Consider the following 20,595-nt stretch of genomic DNA (forward strand, 5'->3'; position numbering starts at 1 on the left):
CATATTTGGCTCCCTAACCTTTCCTATTCATAAACTTAACTAGAAATGATCAAAGTTCGAAAAAAGTTTATTATCAAAGTGCATATATGTCACTGTATACAACCCTGAGATTGATTTGCTAGAAGTCATTCTCAATAAACCTATTAGACATAGGAGCAGAATTAGGCTATTTGGCCCATTGATTCTGCTCTGGTGTTCCATCATGGCAAATTTATTATCCCTCTCAGCCCCATTCTCCTGCCTTCTCCCTGTAGCCTTAGCACTCTGCCTTCAGCATACCCAATGATTGGCCTCCACAGCTATCTGTGACAGTGAATTCCACAGATTCACCACCCTCTGCCTAAAGAAATTCTCCTCATCTCTGTTCTAAATGGATGTGTCTCTTCTGAGGCTGTGCCCTCTAGTCCTAGACTTCCCCCACTATAGGAAATGTCCTCTCCGCATCTACTCTGTGTAGGCCTTTCAGTATTCAATAGCTTTCAATAAGATACCCTCCCTCATTCTTCTAAACTCCAGCAAGTACAACCCCAGAGCCATCAAATGCTGCTCATATGTTAACCCTTTCTTTCCTGGGATCATTCTCTTGAGCACCCTCCTGTGGACTCTCTCCAACGCCAATACATCCTTTCTTAGATAAGGGGCCCAAAACTGCTTAAAGTACACGAAGTGCAGTCTGAGCAATGCCTTACAAAGCCTCAGATGGGTGCAGAGGGTGTTAATGTGTTGTTTTCCTGCTCCACCCACGGAACTTATGGCCACCCAAGCCAAAATTCCTACTGACTACCTGTTCCTCCCCACCCAGCTCTCATCCTGCTGTTTCGCCTTCAGAAGTGTTTGACCAGCTGCAGCCTCCAGGCCAAAGGAAGATCGAGTTCCACCTCCCGACTGACATCGGCAGCTTGCTGGAAGGTGGAGGGGAGCGGCGAGCAGGTAGGGAGTGGTGGGGTGGTCGCGTGTGGCCGTGGCTGCCGGCAACAGCTGGGTTCTTTGGGCCCTTAGCCAGCTGGTTCCTGATGACCTGTGATCCGTGTTGTGCCTTCGAGGGGAGCGGGGTGGGGTTAATGATAGATCTTCATAGTTACTGAGAGAAATGTGGCAGCTGCCATCTACATACATCTCCATTCCTCCTCCCACCTCTGTCCTTAACCAAACACTGGTAATGTAAACTGACAGCGGTGAGTGCTGCACCAGTCCAGGCGGCATCCATAGAGAGAGAGAGATGGATCTAGTCAGAAGAGTTAAAGCTTTATTTATCACACATAAATCAAAACATACTGTCAAGTGTCTTTTTTTTAATATTAATGACACACACAATCTGAGGATGTGCTGGGGGCAGCCCGCAAGTGTCTCCATGCTTCCGTTGCCAATGTATCGCGTCCACAGCTTACTAACCCTAACCCAAATGCCTCTGGAATGTGGGAGGAAACGGGAGTTGAGTGAATGTGCAAACTCCTGACAAGTTCAAGTCATTGTCATTTCAACCATGTTCATGTATGCAGCCAAACGAAACAACGTTCCTCCGGACCACGTATAACTCACGCACCACACCGGAAGTAATTTTATCACAAATAAATTACAAATAAAAAAATAGTTGATTCCAGTTAATTACAACATTTTGGCCCAATTAAACGACTGTCCTATTTAGCTGAAGTTTCATGAAAATAGTTGAGTAGGTATTTTTTTAAAAACACAAACTACCATTTAACTCTGTAACAAATTATGTATTTAAATGAAATACACAACAAGTTAGAACACGACTAATACAAGTACTATAAAACTGTGTATTAGTTCTTAATAGTTATCAATGGAGGGATTCATCCAGTGTACGTTGCCATGTTCTTTTGATGAAATGAACAAAATCAGCGCAGATACCTAGTGCAGATAATGGACTGCCTTCATACAATGCTTTGGACAATTGCATCCTCCAAATCTTCATTTTCATTGTAACATTCGTGATGATGTTCAAAACCTTTAAACTGTTTGTGTTTCCTAACTTGTTGAAGTAGTGAAATTGTTTCATTTTCACTCCCAGCCATTTCTGGCATCTCCAAACCTGAATGCTTGAAACTGCTGTGAGCAAAACGGTTCCAACTTGTCTCGCTGCTTATTTCTCACCGACTATCAGTGACAAAAATCACTGCTTTATGAACACAAACACACGTAACTGTTCACTCTAAGTACGGTATAGTGACTAACGTCTTCACAAGGAATGTGACCAATACCAGTTTGAAACTTTTCAGCAACAGTCTCCTGTCCCAATTAAGCAGCATGGTGTCACAAATAAACAAGTGGGAATTCTGGCCGTTTTCTCAATTTACTTAGTGTGCTTGAAGGGTTGTCCCAAATAAGCAGCTGCCCTAATTACCCAGAATCTACTGTAAATTCCAGAAAATTGACACTTAGCATAATCAGAATCAGGTTTATTATCACCGACATGTGTCATGAAATTTGTTAACTTAACAACTGCAGTTCAATACAATACATAATATAGAAAAAAATAATAATAAAACCGGACAAAATATATTCCAGGCTACTGTGGGAGGCGAGGGAGGAGATTGCTGAGCCTCTGACAATGACCTTTGCATCATCAGTGGAGGCAGGAGAGGTTCCGGAGGATTGGAGGGTTGCAAATGTTGTTCCCTTATTCAAGAAAGGAAGTAGAGATAGCCCAGGAAATTATAGACCAGTGAGCCTTACTTCAGTGGTTGGTAAGTCGATGGCGAAGTTCCTGAGAGGCAGGATTTATGAACATTTGGAGAGGTGTAATACGATTAAGAATAGTCAGCCTGGCTTTATCAAAGGCAGGTCATGCCTTACAAGCCTGATTGAACTTTTTGAAGTTGTGACTAAACACATTGATGAAGGTAGAGTAGTAGATGTAGTGTTTCTGGATTTCAGCAAGGCATTTGACGAGGTGCCCCATGCAAGGCTTATTGAGAAAGTAAGGAGGCATGGGAGCCAAGGGGACATCGCTTTGTGGATCCAGAACTGGCTTGCCCACAGAAGGCAAAGAGCGGTCGTAGGCGGGTCATATTTTGCATAGAGGTTGGAGACCAGTGGTGTGCCTCAGGGATCTGTTCTGGGACCCCTTACTTCGTGATTTTTATAAATGATCTGAATGAGGAAGCGGAGGGATGGGTTAGTAAATTTGCTGATGAGACAAAGTTTGGAGGTGTTGAGGATAGTGTGGAGGGCTGTCAGAGGTTACAGTGGGACATTGATAGGATGCAAAACTGGGCTGAGAAGTGGCAGATGGAGTTCAACCCAGGTAAGTGTGAGGTGGTTCATTTTGGTAGGTCAAATATGATGGCAGAATATAATATTAATGGTAAGACTCTTGGCAGTGTGGAGGATCAGAAGGATCTTGGGGTCCGAGTCCATACGACACTCAAAGCTGCTGCGCAGGTTGACTCTGTGGTTAAGAAGGCATACGATGCATTGGCCTTTGTAATGCTATATTTATATAGGAGCCTGGTCAGACCCCACTTGGAGTACTGTGCTCAGTTCTGGTCACTTCACTACAGGAAGGGTGTGGAAACCATAGAAAGGGTAACCATAGGTAATTTCTAAAGTAAGTACATGTTCAGCACAGCACTGTGGGCCGAAGGGCCTGTATTCTGCTGTAGGTTTTCTATGTTTCTAATAAATAAATAGGTAAATGAATTACAGTATATGTAATGCATAACGTGCATTTATGACACAAGTTTAAAAAGTAAATGCCATTGGCACTTTATACATGGTTAGACCTGGGTTGTGCCAACTTGATGGGCTGAATGGTCTAATTCTGCTCCTATGTCTTATGGTCTTAAAATAAATCTCAAGGTTGTATATGGTGACATATATGTAATAATAAATTTACTGGGAACTTTGAAGTGAAAGGTTTTTCCTCTGAATAGATTGCGGAGGACTCTTACTTCTTCTCACCTGCCTGTCACTGCCCAGTGGGTCCCCTCCTCCTTTCCTTTCTTCTAACCCCTCTACTCTCCTATCTGATTCCTTCCTCTCCAGCCCATTATCTGTCCTACCCATCTGACTTCACCGATCACCTAGCTATCCTGTTCTCCCTCCTGCCACCTTTTTATTCTGGTGTCTTTCACCTTCCTTTCCAGTCATGAAAAAGGGTCTCAGCCTGAAATGTGACTGTTTATTCTATAGATGTTGCCAGGCCTGCCAAGTTCCTCCAGCATTTTGTATGCGTTGCTTTGGATTTCCAGCATCTGCGGACTTTCCTGTATTTATTAGTAATGATATTTCAAGAATTACAAGCATCTGGAATAGTTCCGGAGGACTGGAAAATTGCAATTGTTGCTCCACACTTTAAGAAGGGTTGGGGGGAGGCAGAAGAAAAGAAATTAACTTGATTTCAGTCGTGGGAAGATGTTGGAGACCATTATTTAGGATGAGGTTTAGGGGTGCTTGGAGACACGCTGTAAAACAGGCTAAGGTTTGAATGATTTCCTTCAGAGGAAATCTTGCCAGAAAAATCTGTTGGAATTCTTTGGGGAAATAACAGGCAGGATTGACAAAGGAGAATTGGTGGATGTTATTTACTTGGATTTTCAGAAGGCCGTTGACAAGATGCTGCACATGAGGCTGCTAATCAAGAGTAGAGCCCATGGTATTACATCCACCATTAAGGTACTGGTCTGGATAGAAGGTTAGTGGACTGGCAGGAGGCAAAGAATGGGAATAAAGGCGGCCTTTTCTGGTTGGCTGCAGGTGACTTGTGTGCCTCAGGACCACTTCTTTTACATTATATGTCAGTAATTTGGATGTCGGAATTGATAACTTTGTGGCCAAGTTTGTGGGCGCTTAAAAGATAGATAGGAGCCAAGTAGTATTGAGGAAACAGGGAGTCTGTAAAAGGACTTGGACAGATCAGAATCAGATTTAATATCACCAGCATATGTTAGGAAATTTCATTAACTTTATAGCAGCAGTGCAATGAAGTACATGATAAATAAATATAGAGAAAAAACTGAGTTACATTATGTCCATTAAATGGTTAAGTTAAAAGAGTAGTGCAAAATAACAGAAATAAAAAAAGTAGTGAGGGTGTTCATGGGTTCAATATCCATTTAGAAATCGGATGGCAGAGGGGAAGAAGCTGTTTCTGAATCGCTGAGTGTGTGCATTCGGGCTTCTGTACTTCCTTCTGGATGAGAGGGCATGTCCTGGGTGTGGAGGATCCTTAATGATGGGCACCATCTTCATAAGGCACCACTCCTTGAAGGTGTCTTGGATACTCTGAAGGCTAGAGCTAACTAATTTTACAAGTTTCTGCAACTTATTTCAATCTTATGCGGTAGCCCTCCCCATACCAGAAAGAGATGCAGCCAGTGATCATGCTCTCCACAGTATATTTGTAGAAGTTTGAGTATTTTAATTGACAAACTCGATCTCCAAAGGAAATATAGCCACTGTCTTGCCTGTATCAATGTGTTGTGTCCAGGTTAGTCCTCAGAGATATTGACACCCAGGAATGTGAAATTACTCACTCTCTCCACTTCTGATCCCTCTATGAGGATTGGTTTGTGTTCCCTCATCTTACCCTTTCTGAAGTCCACAGTCAACTCTGGTCTTGCTGACGTTAAGAGCAAGGTAGTTGCTGCGACACCACTCAACTAACTGGTATGCCTCACTCCTGTAAGCCCTCTCGTCGCCATCTGCCAACATCATCCGCAAATTTATAGATGCTGTTTGAGCTATGTCTAGCTACACAGTCATGGTGTAGAGAGAGTAGAGCAGTGGGCTAAGCACACATCCCTGTCGAGCGCCATTGTTAATTGTCAGTGAGGTGGAAATTTTATTTCAAATCTGCAAACATTGTGGTCTTCTGATTAGGAAGTCAAAGATTCAATTGAAGAGGGAGATACAGAGGCCTAGATTCTGTAGCTTTTCAATCAGGACTGTAGGAATGATGGTATTAAATGCTGAGCTATAGTCAGTAAACAGCATCCTGACATGGGTCTTTGTATTGTCCAGGTCATCCAAGGCTGCTTGGTTAACACTGAGATCACGGCTTCTGTAGACCTATTGTGGCGATAGGCAAATTGCAGTGGGAGTTTGGGAGAATAGGCAAATAAGATATAGTATAGGGTGATGAATATAGGACTGAAGCTGTTATATTTGAATGCACGCAGTTAACGGAAAAAGGTAGAGGAACTTGTGGCTCAGTTAGAGATTGGCAGGTATGATGTGGGCATCTTTGAGTCACAGCTGAAAGAAAATAACTGTGAGCTTAACATCCAAGGATACACCTTGTATCAAAAGAACAGGCAGGTGGGATACACATTGTGTCAAAAGAACAGGCAGGTGGGCAGAGGGGCTGGGTGGATCTGTTGGTTTTTTTAAAAATGAAATCAAATCCTTAGAAAGAATAGGATGGGAAGATGTAGAATCATTGTAGGTAGAATTAAGAAACTGCAGGTTAAAAATACCCAAATGGGAGTTATGTACAGGCCTCTGAATAGTTGCCAGGATATGGGCTACAAATTACAATGGGAGATAGAAAATGCATGTCAAAAGGCAGTCATAGTAGATTTCTGTATGAAGGTAGATTGGGAAAATCCAGTTGGTTTGGATCGCGAGCAAGAGAATTTATATAATGTCTACAAGGTGGCTTTTTAGAGCAGCTCATGGTTGGGCCCACTACAGGAATGACAATTCTGGGTTGAATTTTTAGATGTTCATGCTTTACAATTGCCCTTGTTTTTCTGCTCCACTGTGGAAAAAGAGCATGTGATTCACAAATAAAAATCCTCAGCTAAGTTAATGAAAATCTCTGATTATAATAATACTCATTTCGGTGAACCTAATATGGGAGAAAATTGAATTATAGTGTACACTGTTTACTCTGTGAGCTTCAGTCGAGCAAGGAATTGCATTTCACCCTGGTGTGTGTAACAATAAATTTCCCCAATTTACTGAGCTGTTAACCAGGTGTTCATGCTTGTGGCCTTTGCAGAGCCTCAGGAGAATTCCAAGCCTCAAAGTTCGGGATTTGGGAAGATCCAACCGGCTCCAGTCTCTGTGAAGAACAAGAGCGAAGAGGAGGAGGAGGAAGAGATTCCATCAGAGTTCATCTCCAGGAAGCAGCTGTCCAAGGGCAGGATCACCAGGGATGGTAGGTGTAGAGGTTCATTCTGTGGCCGTGGGAATCTGGGGGGGGGGGGGGGGGGGAGGCCTGCGACAGGGGAAGTATGGGGACAGGCCGTGGGAAGAGATTGGTGTATTGTGAGTCGTGCCATGTCCAGTGACTGGATTAGGACATAAAGCATAGAACAGTACAATACAGGACATTTGGCCCACAATATTGTGCCAACCCTTTAACATACTTCAAGATTAAACTACCCACATAGCCCTCCATTTCTTTTCATCTTTGTGCCTATCTAAGAGTCTCTAAAGTGTCTCTAATGTATCTGCCTCTATCACCACTCCTGGAACTGTGTTTCACACACCAATCACTCTCTATGATTTAAAAAAATAACTACCTCTGACATTCCCCCTGTGCTTGCCTCCAGTCACCATAATGTTATGCCCCTTTGTATTAGCCATTCCACCTTGGGAAAATCTCTGACTGTCCACTCTATCTATGCTTCTTATTATCTTGTACACCTCTATCAAATCACCTCTCATCTTCCTTTACTTCAAAAAGAAAGGACACACCAACATGGCTCATTATACCTTGTTAAGATTTGAGATGGTTTAATGTCATTTCCATTACACGTGTAGAGGCATTTTAATAAACACAAAGTTCTTCAGAAGCTGGAAATCTTGAGCAACACACACAAAATGCTGGAGGAACTCAGCAGGTCAGGCAACAGCTATGCAGGACAATAAAGAATTGTACCATTTATTCCTCTCTGTAGCTGCTGATTGACCTGCTGAGTTCCCCTGCCATTTCATAAAAGCTTACTCCAGAGAAGTTTGACAAGCGATGCCTTGTGCTCTTCCGTGTGGCTATATACTCACTCCTGTCCTGAAAGGGAATTATCTTACTGATCCTTGTAGCATGCCAACAGGCTCTTTGGCCCATTGAATCTGTGCTGACCATCAACCACCCGTTGACACCAGTCCTGTACTGATCCCATTTCATTCTCCCCACATTCCACCCCTCACCTACACACTGGGGACAGTTTACTTTTGCTGGAGCACTAGTGGAACACATGCGCTCATGGGCAGGATGTACAAACTGCAAAACGAGAAAGTCTGCAGATGCTGGAAATCTGAGCCATGCACAAAATGCTGGAGGAACTCAGCAGGCCAGGCAGCATCTATGGAAAAGAGTACAGTCGACATTTTGGGCTGAGACCCTGAGGGATAAAAGCTGAGGAGTAAATTTAAAAGGTGGGGGAAGGGGAGAGGGTGACAGAAGACGATAGGTGAAACCTGGAGGGGGAGGGATGAAGCAAGGAGCTGGAAAGTTGATCGGTGAAAGAGGCAGAAGGCCATGGAAGAAAGAAGCACGAGAGGGAAGCAATGGGCGGGCAAGGAGATCAGGTGAGAGAGGGAAAAGGGGATGGGAAATGGTGAAGGAGGTGGGGTGGGGGGCATTGCAGGAAGTTTGAGAAATCAATGTTCATGCCAAACCGCCTCACTCCGCACACACTCACTTGTCATGCAAGCTCACACGTACTGAGCGACGTAGACTTTGGGTTGGGTAATACTGGTGGAGCAGTCGCAGGTGATATGAAAGGGGAGCAGGCTGGAGCTTGAGTGGCCTATTGCGCGGTAGCAAAGCAGTTAGCATCACGCTTAACAGTGCACCGATTAGGATTTGGTTCCTGCTACTGTCTGTAGGTAATTTGTCCATTCCCCCTGTAACCACCTGAGTTTCTTCCAGATTCTGTGGTTTCTTCCCATCTTCCAAAGGTGTACCGGCAGGTAAGCTGTGCATATAAGACATCGGAATGTAATGAGACCATTCAGCCCATCGAGACTGCTCTGCCATTCCATCATGGCTGATTTATTATTTCCCTCAACCCCATTGGAGAGGGAAGAGCACCAGAGGGTAGCCTTTGATGCCCTGACTACTCAAGAACTTATCAACTTCCACTTTAAAAATTCCAAATGACTTGGTCTCCACAGCCGTCTGTGGCAATGAATTCCACAGATTCACCACCCTCTGGCTAAAGAAATACCGCCTCTGTTTGAAATGGATGTGTGTCTATTCTGAAGCTGTGCCCTTTCAACGTACATGTGAAAAATAAAACTGACCTCTTTTACAGAGATGGAGAACACGGCAATCTTCAAGAATTATAATCCCGGTGAGCCGACATGCCGGCTCTATGTTAAGAATCTGGCCAAGCAGGTGGAAGAGAAGGTAATCTGCTGACCACCCACCCCACTGCCCACACCCTACTGGCCCACTGACCACCCACACCGCTGCCCACAGCCCACTGACCACCCACCCCACCGCCCACTTCCCACACCCCACTGACCACCCACCCCACAGCCCACTGGCCCACTGACCACCCACACCACTGCCCACACCCCACTGACCACCCACCCCACTGCCCACAGCCCACTGGCCCACTGACCACCCACACCAGTGCCCACACCCCACTGACCACACACCCCACTGACCATCCACACCACTGCCCACAGCTCACTGACCACTCACCCCACTGCCCACAGCCCACTGGCCCACTGACCACCCACACCACTGCCCACACCCCACTGACCACCCACCCCACTGCCCACACCCTACTGGCCCACTGACCACCCACACCGCTGCCCACAGCCCACTGACCACCCACCCCACTGTCCACACCCTACTGGCCCACTGACCACCCACACCACTGCCCACACCCCACTGACCACCCACTCTGCTGCCCACAGCCCACTGACCACCCACCCCACTGACCACCCACACCACTGCCCACACCCCACTGACCACCCACCCCACTGCCCACACCCTACTGGCCCACTGACCACCCACACCGCTGCCCACAGCCCACTGACCACCCACCCCACCGCCCACACCCCACTGACCACCCACACCACTGCCCACACCCCACTGACCACCCACCCCACTGCCCACAGCCCACTGACCACCCACACCACTGCCCACACCGCACTGACCACACACCCCACTGACCACCCACACCACTGCCCACACCCCACTGACCACCCACCCCACTGCCCACACCCTGCTGGCCCACTGACCACCCACCCCACTGCCCACACCCCACTGACCACCCACCCCACTGCCCACACCCCACTGACCACCCACACCACTGCCCAGAGCTCACTGACCACTCATCCCACTGCCCACAGCCCACTGGCCCACTGACCACCCACCCCACTGCCCACACCCTGCTGGCCCACTGACCACCCACACCACTGCCTACACCCAACTGACCACCCACCCCACCACCCACAGCCCACTGACCACCCACACCACTGCCCACAGCCCACTGACCACCCACCCCATTGCCCACACCCTGCTGGCCCACTGCCCACATCCCACTGACCACCCACACCACTGCCCACACCCCACTGGCCCACTGACCACCCACACCACTGCCTACACCCCACTGACCACTCACAACACTGCCCACACCCCGCTGGCCCATTGACCACCCACCACTGCCCACACCCCGCTGAACACTCGCAACACTGCCCACACCCCGCTGGCCCACTGACCACCCACACCGCTGCCCAGAGCCCACTGACCACCCACCCCACCGCCCACAGCCCACTGACCACCCACTCTGCTGCCCACAGCCCACTGACCACCCACCCCACTGACCACCCACACCACTGACCACCCACACCACTGCCCACAGCCCACTGACCACCCACCCCATTGCCCACACTCTGCTGGCCCACTGCCCACATCCCACTGACCACCCACACCACTGCCCACACCCCACTGGCCCACTGACCACCCACACCACTGCCTACACCCCACTGACCACTCACAACACTGCCCACACCCCGCTGGCCCATTGACCACCCACCACTGCCCACACCCCGCTGGCCCACCGACCACCCACCACTGCCCACACCCCGCTGACCACTCGCAACACTGCCCACACCCCGCTGGCCCAATGACCACCCACACCGCTGCACAGAGCCCACTGACCACCCACCCCACCGCCCACAGCCCACTGACCACCCACACCACTGCCCACACCCCACTGACCACCCACCCCATTGCCCACACCCTGCTGGCCCACTGCCCACCCACACCACTGCCCACATCCCACTGCCACACCCCACTGACCACCCACTCTGCTGCCCACAGCCCACTGACCACCCACCCCACTGACCACCCACACCACTGCCCACACCCCACTGACCACCCACACCACTGCCCACACCCTACTGACCACCCACCCCATTGCCCACACCCTGCTGGCCCACTGCCCACCCACACCACTGCCCACATCCCACTGCCCACACCCCACTGACCACCCACTCTGCTGCCCACAGCCCACTGACCACCCACCCCACTGACCACCCACACCACTGCCCACACCCCACTGACCACCCACACCACTGCTCACACCCTACTGGCCCACTGACCACCCACACCGCTGCCCACAGCCCACTGACCACCCACCCCACTGCTCACAACCCGCTAGCCCACTGGCCACCTACCACTGCCCACACCCTGCTGACCCACTGACCACCTACACCACATTGACCACATTGTCTGGTCACAGGTGTGGCAATTTACCAAAGAACACAAGACTTGGGAGGAGAATTAGGCCATTGACCCATTGAGTCTGCTCAGCCATTCCATTATGGCTGATTTGTTTTTTAACCCTCTCAACCCCTTTTTCCTGCTTTCTCCCTTTAACCTTTGATGCCCTGACTAATCAAGAACCTTTGCTTTAAATATACCCAATGACTTAACTTCTCATTTTATTACAGGACTTGAAGTTCATCTTTGGCCGATATGTCGACTTTACGTCCCAGACTGAGAGGAACATGTGAGTGGCCACCCATTCTCTCTGTTACTGTCACAGTCTTTGCGATGGCAAGAGTGAGTTGCTGTCAGTGGATAAGGGGTCATTTCTTTGTATGTCCATGTTAACTGACTTAGTTCAAACTCTCTCAGTCATGCAGCTCAGGAACAGGCCCTTCGGCCCATCGAGTTAATGCTGATGATCCAATACATTGAACAGTAAAGCACAGGATCAGACCCTTGTCCACTGAGTGCATTACTGACAATCCATCATAAGACATAGGAGCAGAATTAAGCCATTTGGCCCACTGAGTCTTCTTCATTCAATAATATCTGATTTTTTTTTTCCCCTCCTCAGCCTCACTCCCTGACGTTCTCCCAATAACCTTTGATGCCATGATCAATCAAGACCCTGTACCTTAAATACGCCCAATGACCTAGCCTCCACAACTTCCTGCAGTAACAAGCTCCACTAATTCACCACCATCTAGCTACAGAAATGTCTCCATATCTCTGTTTTAAATGGATGTACCTCTATCCTGAGGCTGTGATCTCTTCTCTTAGACTTCCCCACTATGGGAAACATCCTTTCCACATCTACTCTGTCTAGGCCTTTCAACATTCGAAAGGTTTCAGTGAGATCCCCCCTTCTCCTTTCTAAATTCCAGCGAGTACAAGACCAGAGCCACCAAACTTTCCTCATATGATAACCCTTTAATTCCTAGAACCATCCTTGTGACCCTCCTCTGAGCCTTCTCCACTGCCTGCACATCTTTTCTTAAATAAGGAGCACAAAACTGTTAACAACATTCGAGGTGAGGCCTCACCAGTGCCTTATAAAGCCTCAGCATCACATCCCTGCTCTTATATTCTGGACCTCTTGAAATGAATGCTAACATTGCACTTGCCTTCCTCACCACTGATTCAACCTACAAGTTAACCTTTAGGGGGTTCTACACAAGGACTCTCAAGTCCCTTTGCATCTCAGATTTCTGGATTTTCTCCCTGTTTAGAAAATAGTCTGCACATTTATTTCTATTACAAAAGTGTATGACCATGCATTTTACAACATTGCATTTCATTTGCCAGTCTCTTGCCCATCCTCCTAATCTGTCTAAGTCCTTCTGCAGCCTTCCTGTTTCCTCAACACTACATGTCCCTCCACCAATCTTTGTGTCATCTGCAACAAAGCCATCTATTCCATCATCTAAATCATTGATACGCATCATAAAAAGAAGTGGTCCCAACACTGACCCCTGCAGAACACCACTAGTCACTGGCAGGATCCTTTTATTCCCACTCACTGCCTCCTACCACTCAGCCAATGCTAGTAACTTTCCTGTATTATCATGGGCTCTTAATCTGGTAAGCAGCCTCATGTGTGGCACCTTGTCAAAGGCATTCTGAAAATTCAAATAGACAACATCCACTGCATTTCCTTTATCTGTCCTACTTGTAATCTGAAAGAATTCCATCAGGTTCATCAGGCAACCATGCTGGCTTTGTCCTGTCTTGTCCTGTGCCAGCAAGTACTCCATAACCTCATCCTGAACAATTGTCTCCAACATCTTCCCAACCACTGAGGTCAGGCTAACTGGTCTCTAATTTCCTTTTTCCTGCCTTCTCCTTTCTTAAAAGGTGGAGTGACATTTGTGATTTTCTAGTACTCTGGAACCATGCCAGAGTCCAATGATTTTTGAAAGATCATTACTAATGCCTCCACCATCTCTACCGCTACATCCTTCAGAACCCTAGAGTGCAGTTCACCTAGCCGAGTGTCTTATGTACCTTTAGGTCTATCAGCTTTTTGAGCATCTTCTCTCTTGTAACAGTAACTGCACCCTCTTCTCTTCCTTCACACAATACAGTAGCTGGCATACTGTACCTTCAACACCTGGCACACTGCCAGTGTCTTCCACATTGAAGACTGATGCAAAATAGTTATTTAGTTCATCCTTGTCCCCTGTTATTATTTCTCCAGACTCATTTTTTCGTGGTCCTATATCCACTCTTATCTCTTTTATTTTTATGTACTTAAAAGCTTTTTCTATCCACTTTCATATTATTTGCTAACTTACTTTCATATTTCATCTTTTTCTTCCTAATGATTCTTACAGTTGCTTTCTGTAGGTTTTTAAAAGCTTCCCAATCTTCTATCCTCCTGTTAATTTTTGCTTTGTTGTATGCCCTCTCTTTTGCTTTTACATTAGCTTTGACTTCCCTTGTCAGCCACAATTGTATTATTTTGCCATTTGAGTATTTCTTTGTTTTTGGAATACATCTATCCTGTACCTTTCTCATTTTTCACAGAAACTCAAGTCATTGCTGCCCTGTTGACATCCCTGCCAGCATCTCCTTCCATTTCACTCTGGCCATTTCCTCTCTCATACCACTGTAATTTCCGTTACTCCACTGAAATACTGCTACATCAGACCTTACTTTCTCCCTATCAAGTTTCAAATTGAACTCAATCATATTGTGATCACTGTCTCCTGATTTTCCTTTGCCTTTAGCTCCTTAGTCGCCTCCAGTTGATTACATTACATCATCCAGTGTCACTGATCCCATAGTTGCCTCACCGACAAGCTGCTCTACAAAGCCACCTCATAGGCATTCAACAAACTCACTCTCTTGTGATCCATTGTCAACTTGATTTTCCCAATGGATTCGCATGTTGAAATCTCCCATGACTACCATAACATTGCCCTTTTGACCCGCCTTTTCTCTTTCCTGTTGTAATCTGTGGTCCACCTCTCAGCCACTGTTGGGAGACTTGTATATAACTGCCAGGAACATCCTTTTACCCTTGCATTTTCTTAACTCAACCCACAAGGATTCAACATCTTCTGATCCTATGTCATATCTTTCTACTGATTTGATGCCATTCTTTACCAGTAGAGCCACACCACCCCCTCTGCCTACCTTCCTATCCCTCTGATATAACGTGTAATCTTGGGCATTCAGCTCCCAACTACAACCATCCTTCAGCCACGATTCAGTGATGGCCTCAACATCATACCTGACAATCTGTAATAGTGCAACAAGATCATCCACCTTATTTCTTATACTCTGTACATTGAAATATAACGCTTTGAATACTCCAATTGCTACCCTTTTTGATTCTGCATCCATAATGCACTGATACTCACTCTGCTGGCTGTAATTTTGTCCTTTCACCTGCCTGCCCTTCCTCACAGTCTGACTGCACGTTATCTTTGCTTTTATACCACCTGTCCTGTCCTGAGTCCCTTCACTCCAGTTCCCACCTCCCTGCCAAATTACTTTAACTCTCCCTAACAGCTCTAACAAACCTGCCGACAAAAATATTGGTCCACCTTTTCAGGTGCAACCCATCACTTTTGAACAGGTCACACCTCCCCCAGAAGAGATCCCAATGATCCAAGAACCTGAAGCCCTGCCCTCATACTGGCTTCTCAGCCACGCAAATATCTGCCAAATCATCCTGTTTCTACCCTCACCAGCGTGTGGCACAGGCAGCAATCCAGAAATTACTACCCTGGAGGTCTTTCTGCCTACCTCTCTGAATTCTCTCTTCAGGACCTCTTTGCTTTTCCTTCCTATGTCATTGGTACCAATATGTACCAAGACATCTGGCTACTCTCCCTCCCCGTCCCTGCCACAATGTTATGGACACAATCCGAGATGTCTCCTCAGTGACCAGGTGGAAATGCACCTCCAGCACCTACAGTCTGTCTGCTGTGGCCTTCTGGACCTCCGGGTTATACGAGATTTTAATTCGGCTCCTCATCAGACTGACCCCGTCTGTACTCGTCATCCTCCATTGACAGGGTGAGGCTGAATGCAAACAGCAGTTTGTATTTCCACATCCCCCACCCACCCCAGTGTAGTTTACACCTCCCTCTCTAACCCAGCTCTACTCTCCTGATTTCCCCGGTTCCTCCTACATCCTTCCCAGCCCCCAGTACCCTGTTTCTTTCCCCTCCCCAACCTACTCCATCGACCCATACCTACACACTCCCCCCACAGTTCCCACATGCCTCTACACTTCCCACCCCTCCACCTTTACTCTGTGCCTCACCTTCCTCTCCAGTTAGATTCCACCATCACTTCCACCCATCACCTCCCAACCTCTGTCACCATTCCCACTCACCTGGATCCACCCATCACCTCCCAGTCTCTGTTACCGTTCCCACTTACCTGAATCCACCCATCACCTCCCAGCCTCTTGTCACTCAACCCCCTCCTCACCTGGATCCACCCATCACCTCCCAGTCTCTGTCACTCAACCCACTCACCTGAATCCACCCATCACCGCCCAGCCTCTGTCACTCAACCCCCTCTTCACCTGAATCCAGCCATCACCTCCCAGCCTCTATCACTCAACCCCCTCGTCACCTGAATCCAGCCATCACCTCCCAGTCTCTGTCACTCAACCCACTCACCTGAATCCACCCATCACCTCCCAGCCTCTGTCACTCAACCCCCCCCCACCTGGATCCACCCATCACCTCCCAGCCTCTGTCACTCAACCCACTCACCTGAATCCACCCATCACCTCCCAGCCTCTGTCACTCAACCCCCCCTCAGCTGAATCCACCCATCACCTCCCAGCCTCTGTCACTCAACCCCCCCCCCCTCACCTGGATCCACCCATCACCTCCCAGCTTTTGCTCCACTTCTTCCCCCACCTCTCTCTGCCAACTCTCTCACCTCAACTCTTTCAGTCCAGGTGAAGGGAGTCAGCCCAAACTATCAGCAGCCCGTTTCCAACCACAAGGCATCAACAAATAATTGCCTAGTGTAGGTGAGTGGGATTGACATTGGCTGTCCATTGTCTTCAGGAGGAGTGGGCAACAATTGATTTAGTGATGCAATTCTGTTACAGGCTGTTCCAGCCCAGCAAGGCTTTGCCGCCCAGTTACACCCATGTGACCAATTAACCTCCTAACCCATCTGTCTCTGGAAAGTGGGAGAAGGCTGGAGCACTCGCAGGAAACCCACACGTCACAGGGAAACCATACAGAACACCGGCGGGATTGACCTCGGGTCACTGGTGCTGTAATACTGTTAGGCTAACCACTATGCTACTGTTCCGTCCCCAATATTCATGTTAAAAACTCTCACTTTTCCCCCGAAGGTTTGACATCCGCCTGATGAAGGAAGGACGAATGAAGGGCCAGGCTTTCATCGGGCTTCCCAATGAGCAAGCAGCAGCCAAGGCTTTGAAGGAAGTCAACGGCTTTGTCCTCAGTGAGAAGCCTATGGTGGTTGTATCCTTTGATAGAATGATGGTATAGGGGTTATTGTCTGTCGTTTTTACTGAGGGACACAGCTCAGGAACAGGCCCTGTACCACATTGAGTCCACCGCTCTTCTCAGTACGTATTAATGTCTAGGACTTGGGTGTACAGGGAATGATTTCCGAATCAGCAGTGCATAGTCCCGATGCAGATGGGTTTTGGATGGCTTTGTGGAGTACCTTCATTCTGTCTGCCATAGAAGGCAGCATACTCCTGTGGCCACCCATTTCAATTTGACATGTTGATACGTGGCCACCTACAGGCTGGAGAAGCAACGCTTAATATTCCATCTAGGTAATCTCCAACCTTTCGATTTCTACCCCCCCCCCCCCTTCCCTTTTACCATTCCTCATTCTGGTTCCTCTCTTACTCCTTTTCTCACAGGCCCATCATCTCCTTCCCCTTCTCTCCTGGTCTGGTCTGCTCTCTTCTCCTATCAGATTCTTTCTTCAACCCTTTACCTCTTCTACCCATCACTTACCCTCTCCTCCCACCCACCAATTTCCCCCTCACCTGCTCTACCTATTACCTTCTATCTTGTAATCCTCCCCCTCTCCCCTTCTGCTTATTCTCACTTCTGCCCCCTCCCTGATGAAGGGTCTCAGCCCAAAATGTCAACTGTATCTTTCTTCACATCTCCTTTGAACTTACCCCCCTTACCTTAAATGAATGCCCTCTGGTATTTGACATTTCACCCCAGTGAAAAGATATTGTCTGTCTGCTCTACCTTTGCCTCTAATAAACATATAAACCTCTCTCCGATCTCCCTTCAGCCTCCGCTGCTCCAGAGAAAACAACCCAGGTTTGTCCAGCCTCTCATTCTACCACGTGTCTTCCAAGCTAGGAAGCACCCTGTCCAAAGCTTCGACATCCTTCCTTTAATAGGGTGACCAGAACTGTTTGCAGTACTCCAGATACAGCCTAACTGGAGTTTTATAAGGCTACAACATGACAATTTCCACAAGTTCACTACCCTCTGGCTAAAGAAATTCCTCCTCATCTCCACTCCAAATGGATGTCCTATTCTGAGGTGGTGCCCTATGATCCCACACTCCCCCACTACAGGAAACATCCTCTCCAGGTGCACCCTGTCTAGGCCTTTCAGTATTCAATACGTTTCAATTAAGTGGTTTTTCTTCTTCTAAATGTCAATGAGTATGGGCCCAGATCAATCAAACACACTTAATATGTTAAACCCTTCAATCCTGGAATCATTCTTGTAAACCACCCCTGAAACCTCTCCAATGCCAGCACATCTTTACCTAGAAAGGGGCCCCAAACTACTTACAGTATTCCAAGTAAAGCCTTATAGAACCTCAACGTTACATCCTAGTTTTTATATTCTAGATCAGGTGAGAAAAACTTAAAGTAATTAAAAGGTGGTTTATACAGCATATAAATATTTACTTTTTGCACAGTTACCTGCCTCATCTGTTCCAAAGGAAACAGTTCTAGTTTCTTCTTCGGAAATAATTTTCCAGTGCCAGGGAATGGAAACTAGGTGTAGTTGAAGAACTGGGGGACATCTTTCTGAAATACCCTGAGGGGACACCACAGGAGAGATGTGGAGATGTTTCCATCAAAGGGAGAGTCTGAATCAAGGAGACAAACAGGATCGGGGTCAGAGATATAAAACTGAGCTGTGTAGGGTCTTGTAGAGGGAGGGGAATCTGAATTTCTCCACCACTGGGGGTGCGTAAAGAGGAGAGAGAGAGAAAAATGTTTGACAGATTGAGAGACTGAGGGCGATGGGGCAGATCAGTCATGGCCACACTTAATGGAATAGTATAGAGGGGCCGAATGGTCCTGCGGTGTTTTCTCTTGCTCTTGGCTGCTGATTCTCCTTAACATGTTGACAGCAATTTGCCCGCTCAGCACGTCCCAAGCCGGATGTGGCAGAGAACCGGAAAGGGCGGGGGAAGTGAAGGAAGAACCTGCGGACAGTGGGTGTGTCACTGTGCAGTCGGCAGTGTTAACCCTATGCTTGGACTAGCTGGTGTCTCACTCGTGCTGTGCCTCGGACACGGTTCTACCACTGAAGAGGAACATTAACCCGTGTATCCTTTATGGCGGATCCGAAAAGTAGAGATGAACCACGATGTTGCAAGGACCCTCACTGACCCTGGGCAGGGGGTTGGCAGTGGTCTGGAACCTGGTCATTGTGAACCCTCACAGTGATTGAGTGAATCTGCTGCGTGAAGTGGTTGCCACAGAGATGAGCAAGCACTCGTCACAGATGAGCATCCATACCAGCACACTGTCCTCTCTCCCTGTACACTGTGGCAGCACAAACAGCTCCAGATGCTCAATACCAGCACGGACTCACTGGACCGAAGAGCCTCTATGCTAATGACTATGATTGGAGGCCTGCTGCTGCCCCCCGTGACCAGTTAGCAATACGAGGGATTGGGGGAGGGAGCGGGGAACGTCACAGAGTGAGTGTCCGGCAGCACATCCATTTCGGGACCTGAGGCTGCTGATTTTTGTTACAGTTGCCCCAACCAAGAATAGAGTGTAAATATAGCACTCAAGTACTCTCTGGCACCGTGGGCTTCCCTTTGTCTTTGACACAGCTCAGGAGGAAGTACAGAAACAGGCCCTCTGGCCCGTCAAATCTGCCGACTATCATCCGTCCATTGGCACCAATGTTATATCCATTTAATTTCCCCCCCACATTCCCATCAGCTCCCCCTCCCCGGTTCCATCCCTCACCCACAGACTAAGGACAATTTACAGTGGCCAATTAGCCCACCGTCCTGCATGTATTTGGGATGTGGGAGAGAACAGGTGCTCCCGGAGGAAACCTGTGCAGTGAGAGCAGACAATCTCCACACAGAAGCTGCGATTGAACCCCGGTCTCTGGGGCTGTGAGGTAGCAGCTCTACCCGCTGAGCTCGCTCCAACGTCTTTGTGTGAGACCCTGATGGTCCTGTACCCTCTGTGAATGCATTGCCACTGTTGTCAATTGTGAAAAACCCCGTTGAATGGATGAGTTCAATTAAAATAAAAGGAACCTTTATTCAACGTGCTCATGTTTCCTGATGATGCGGAGTTATTGGATGGGGTGCCTGACGACCTGTGACGTAAGGATTCTGATTTGCAGTGCTGATCCCGAACCATGTCTCCCTCACTCGTGATCTCTGTCCCACTGAAACATGCTTTCTGAGTTACTGCATGTGCACACACTCACACGTAGCCATGCACGCGCGCACACCTATTTGTGATGCCATCGGCTGCCTCCATCTTGCCCTTCATTGCTTCAGAATCTTTTGATTTGTCACAAGTACATCGAAATACACGGTGAAATGCATGGTTTACATTGACAACCTAAGGATGTGTTGGGAGCTGCTACAAGTGTCACCACACATAACGTTCAGAACAACACGAGCAACAA

At 47.8% G+C, this 20,595-nt stretch overlaps 1 protein-coding gene across 2 annotated transcripts in view; it reads left to right on the forward strand.

Moving 5' to 3' along the window:
- Positions 1-20,229, forward strand: part of rnpc3 (RNA-binding region (RNP1, RRM) containing 3) — a 65,107-nt gene extending 44,878 nt beyond the window's left edge. For both annotated transcript variants that reach the window (XM_072273250.1, XM_072273251.1), the window contains exons 10-15: positions 803-930; positions 6,968-7,126; positions 9,231-9,325; positions 11,887-11,945; positions 17,040-17,172; positions 19,061-20,229. In XM_072273250.1, the coding sequence (XP_072129351.1) occupies positions 803-930; positions 6,968-7,126; positions 9,231-9,325; positions 11,887-11,945; positions 17,040-17,172; positions 19,061-19,126 (640 nt within the window). In that variant the 3' untranslated portion in view covers positions 19,127-20,229. The remainder of the gene's footprint in view (positions 1-802; positions 931-6,967; positions 7,127-9,230; positions 9,326-11,886; positions 11,946-17,039; positions 17,173-19,060) is intronic.
- Positions 20,230-20,595: the final 366 nt, after the last annotated feature.

This window comes from Mobula birostris, chromosome 12 (assembly GCF_030028105.1).
Source record: "Mobula birostris isolate sMobBir1 chromosome 12, sMobBir1.hap1, whole genome shotgun sequence".
NCBI lineage: Eukaryota > Metazoa > Chordata > Chondrichthyes > Myliobatiformes > Myliobatidae > Mobula > Mobula birostris.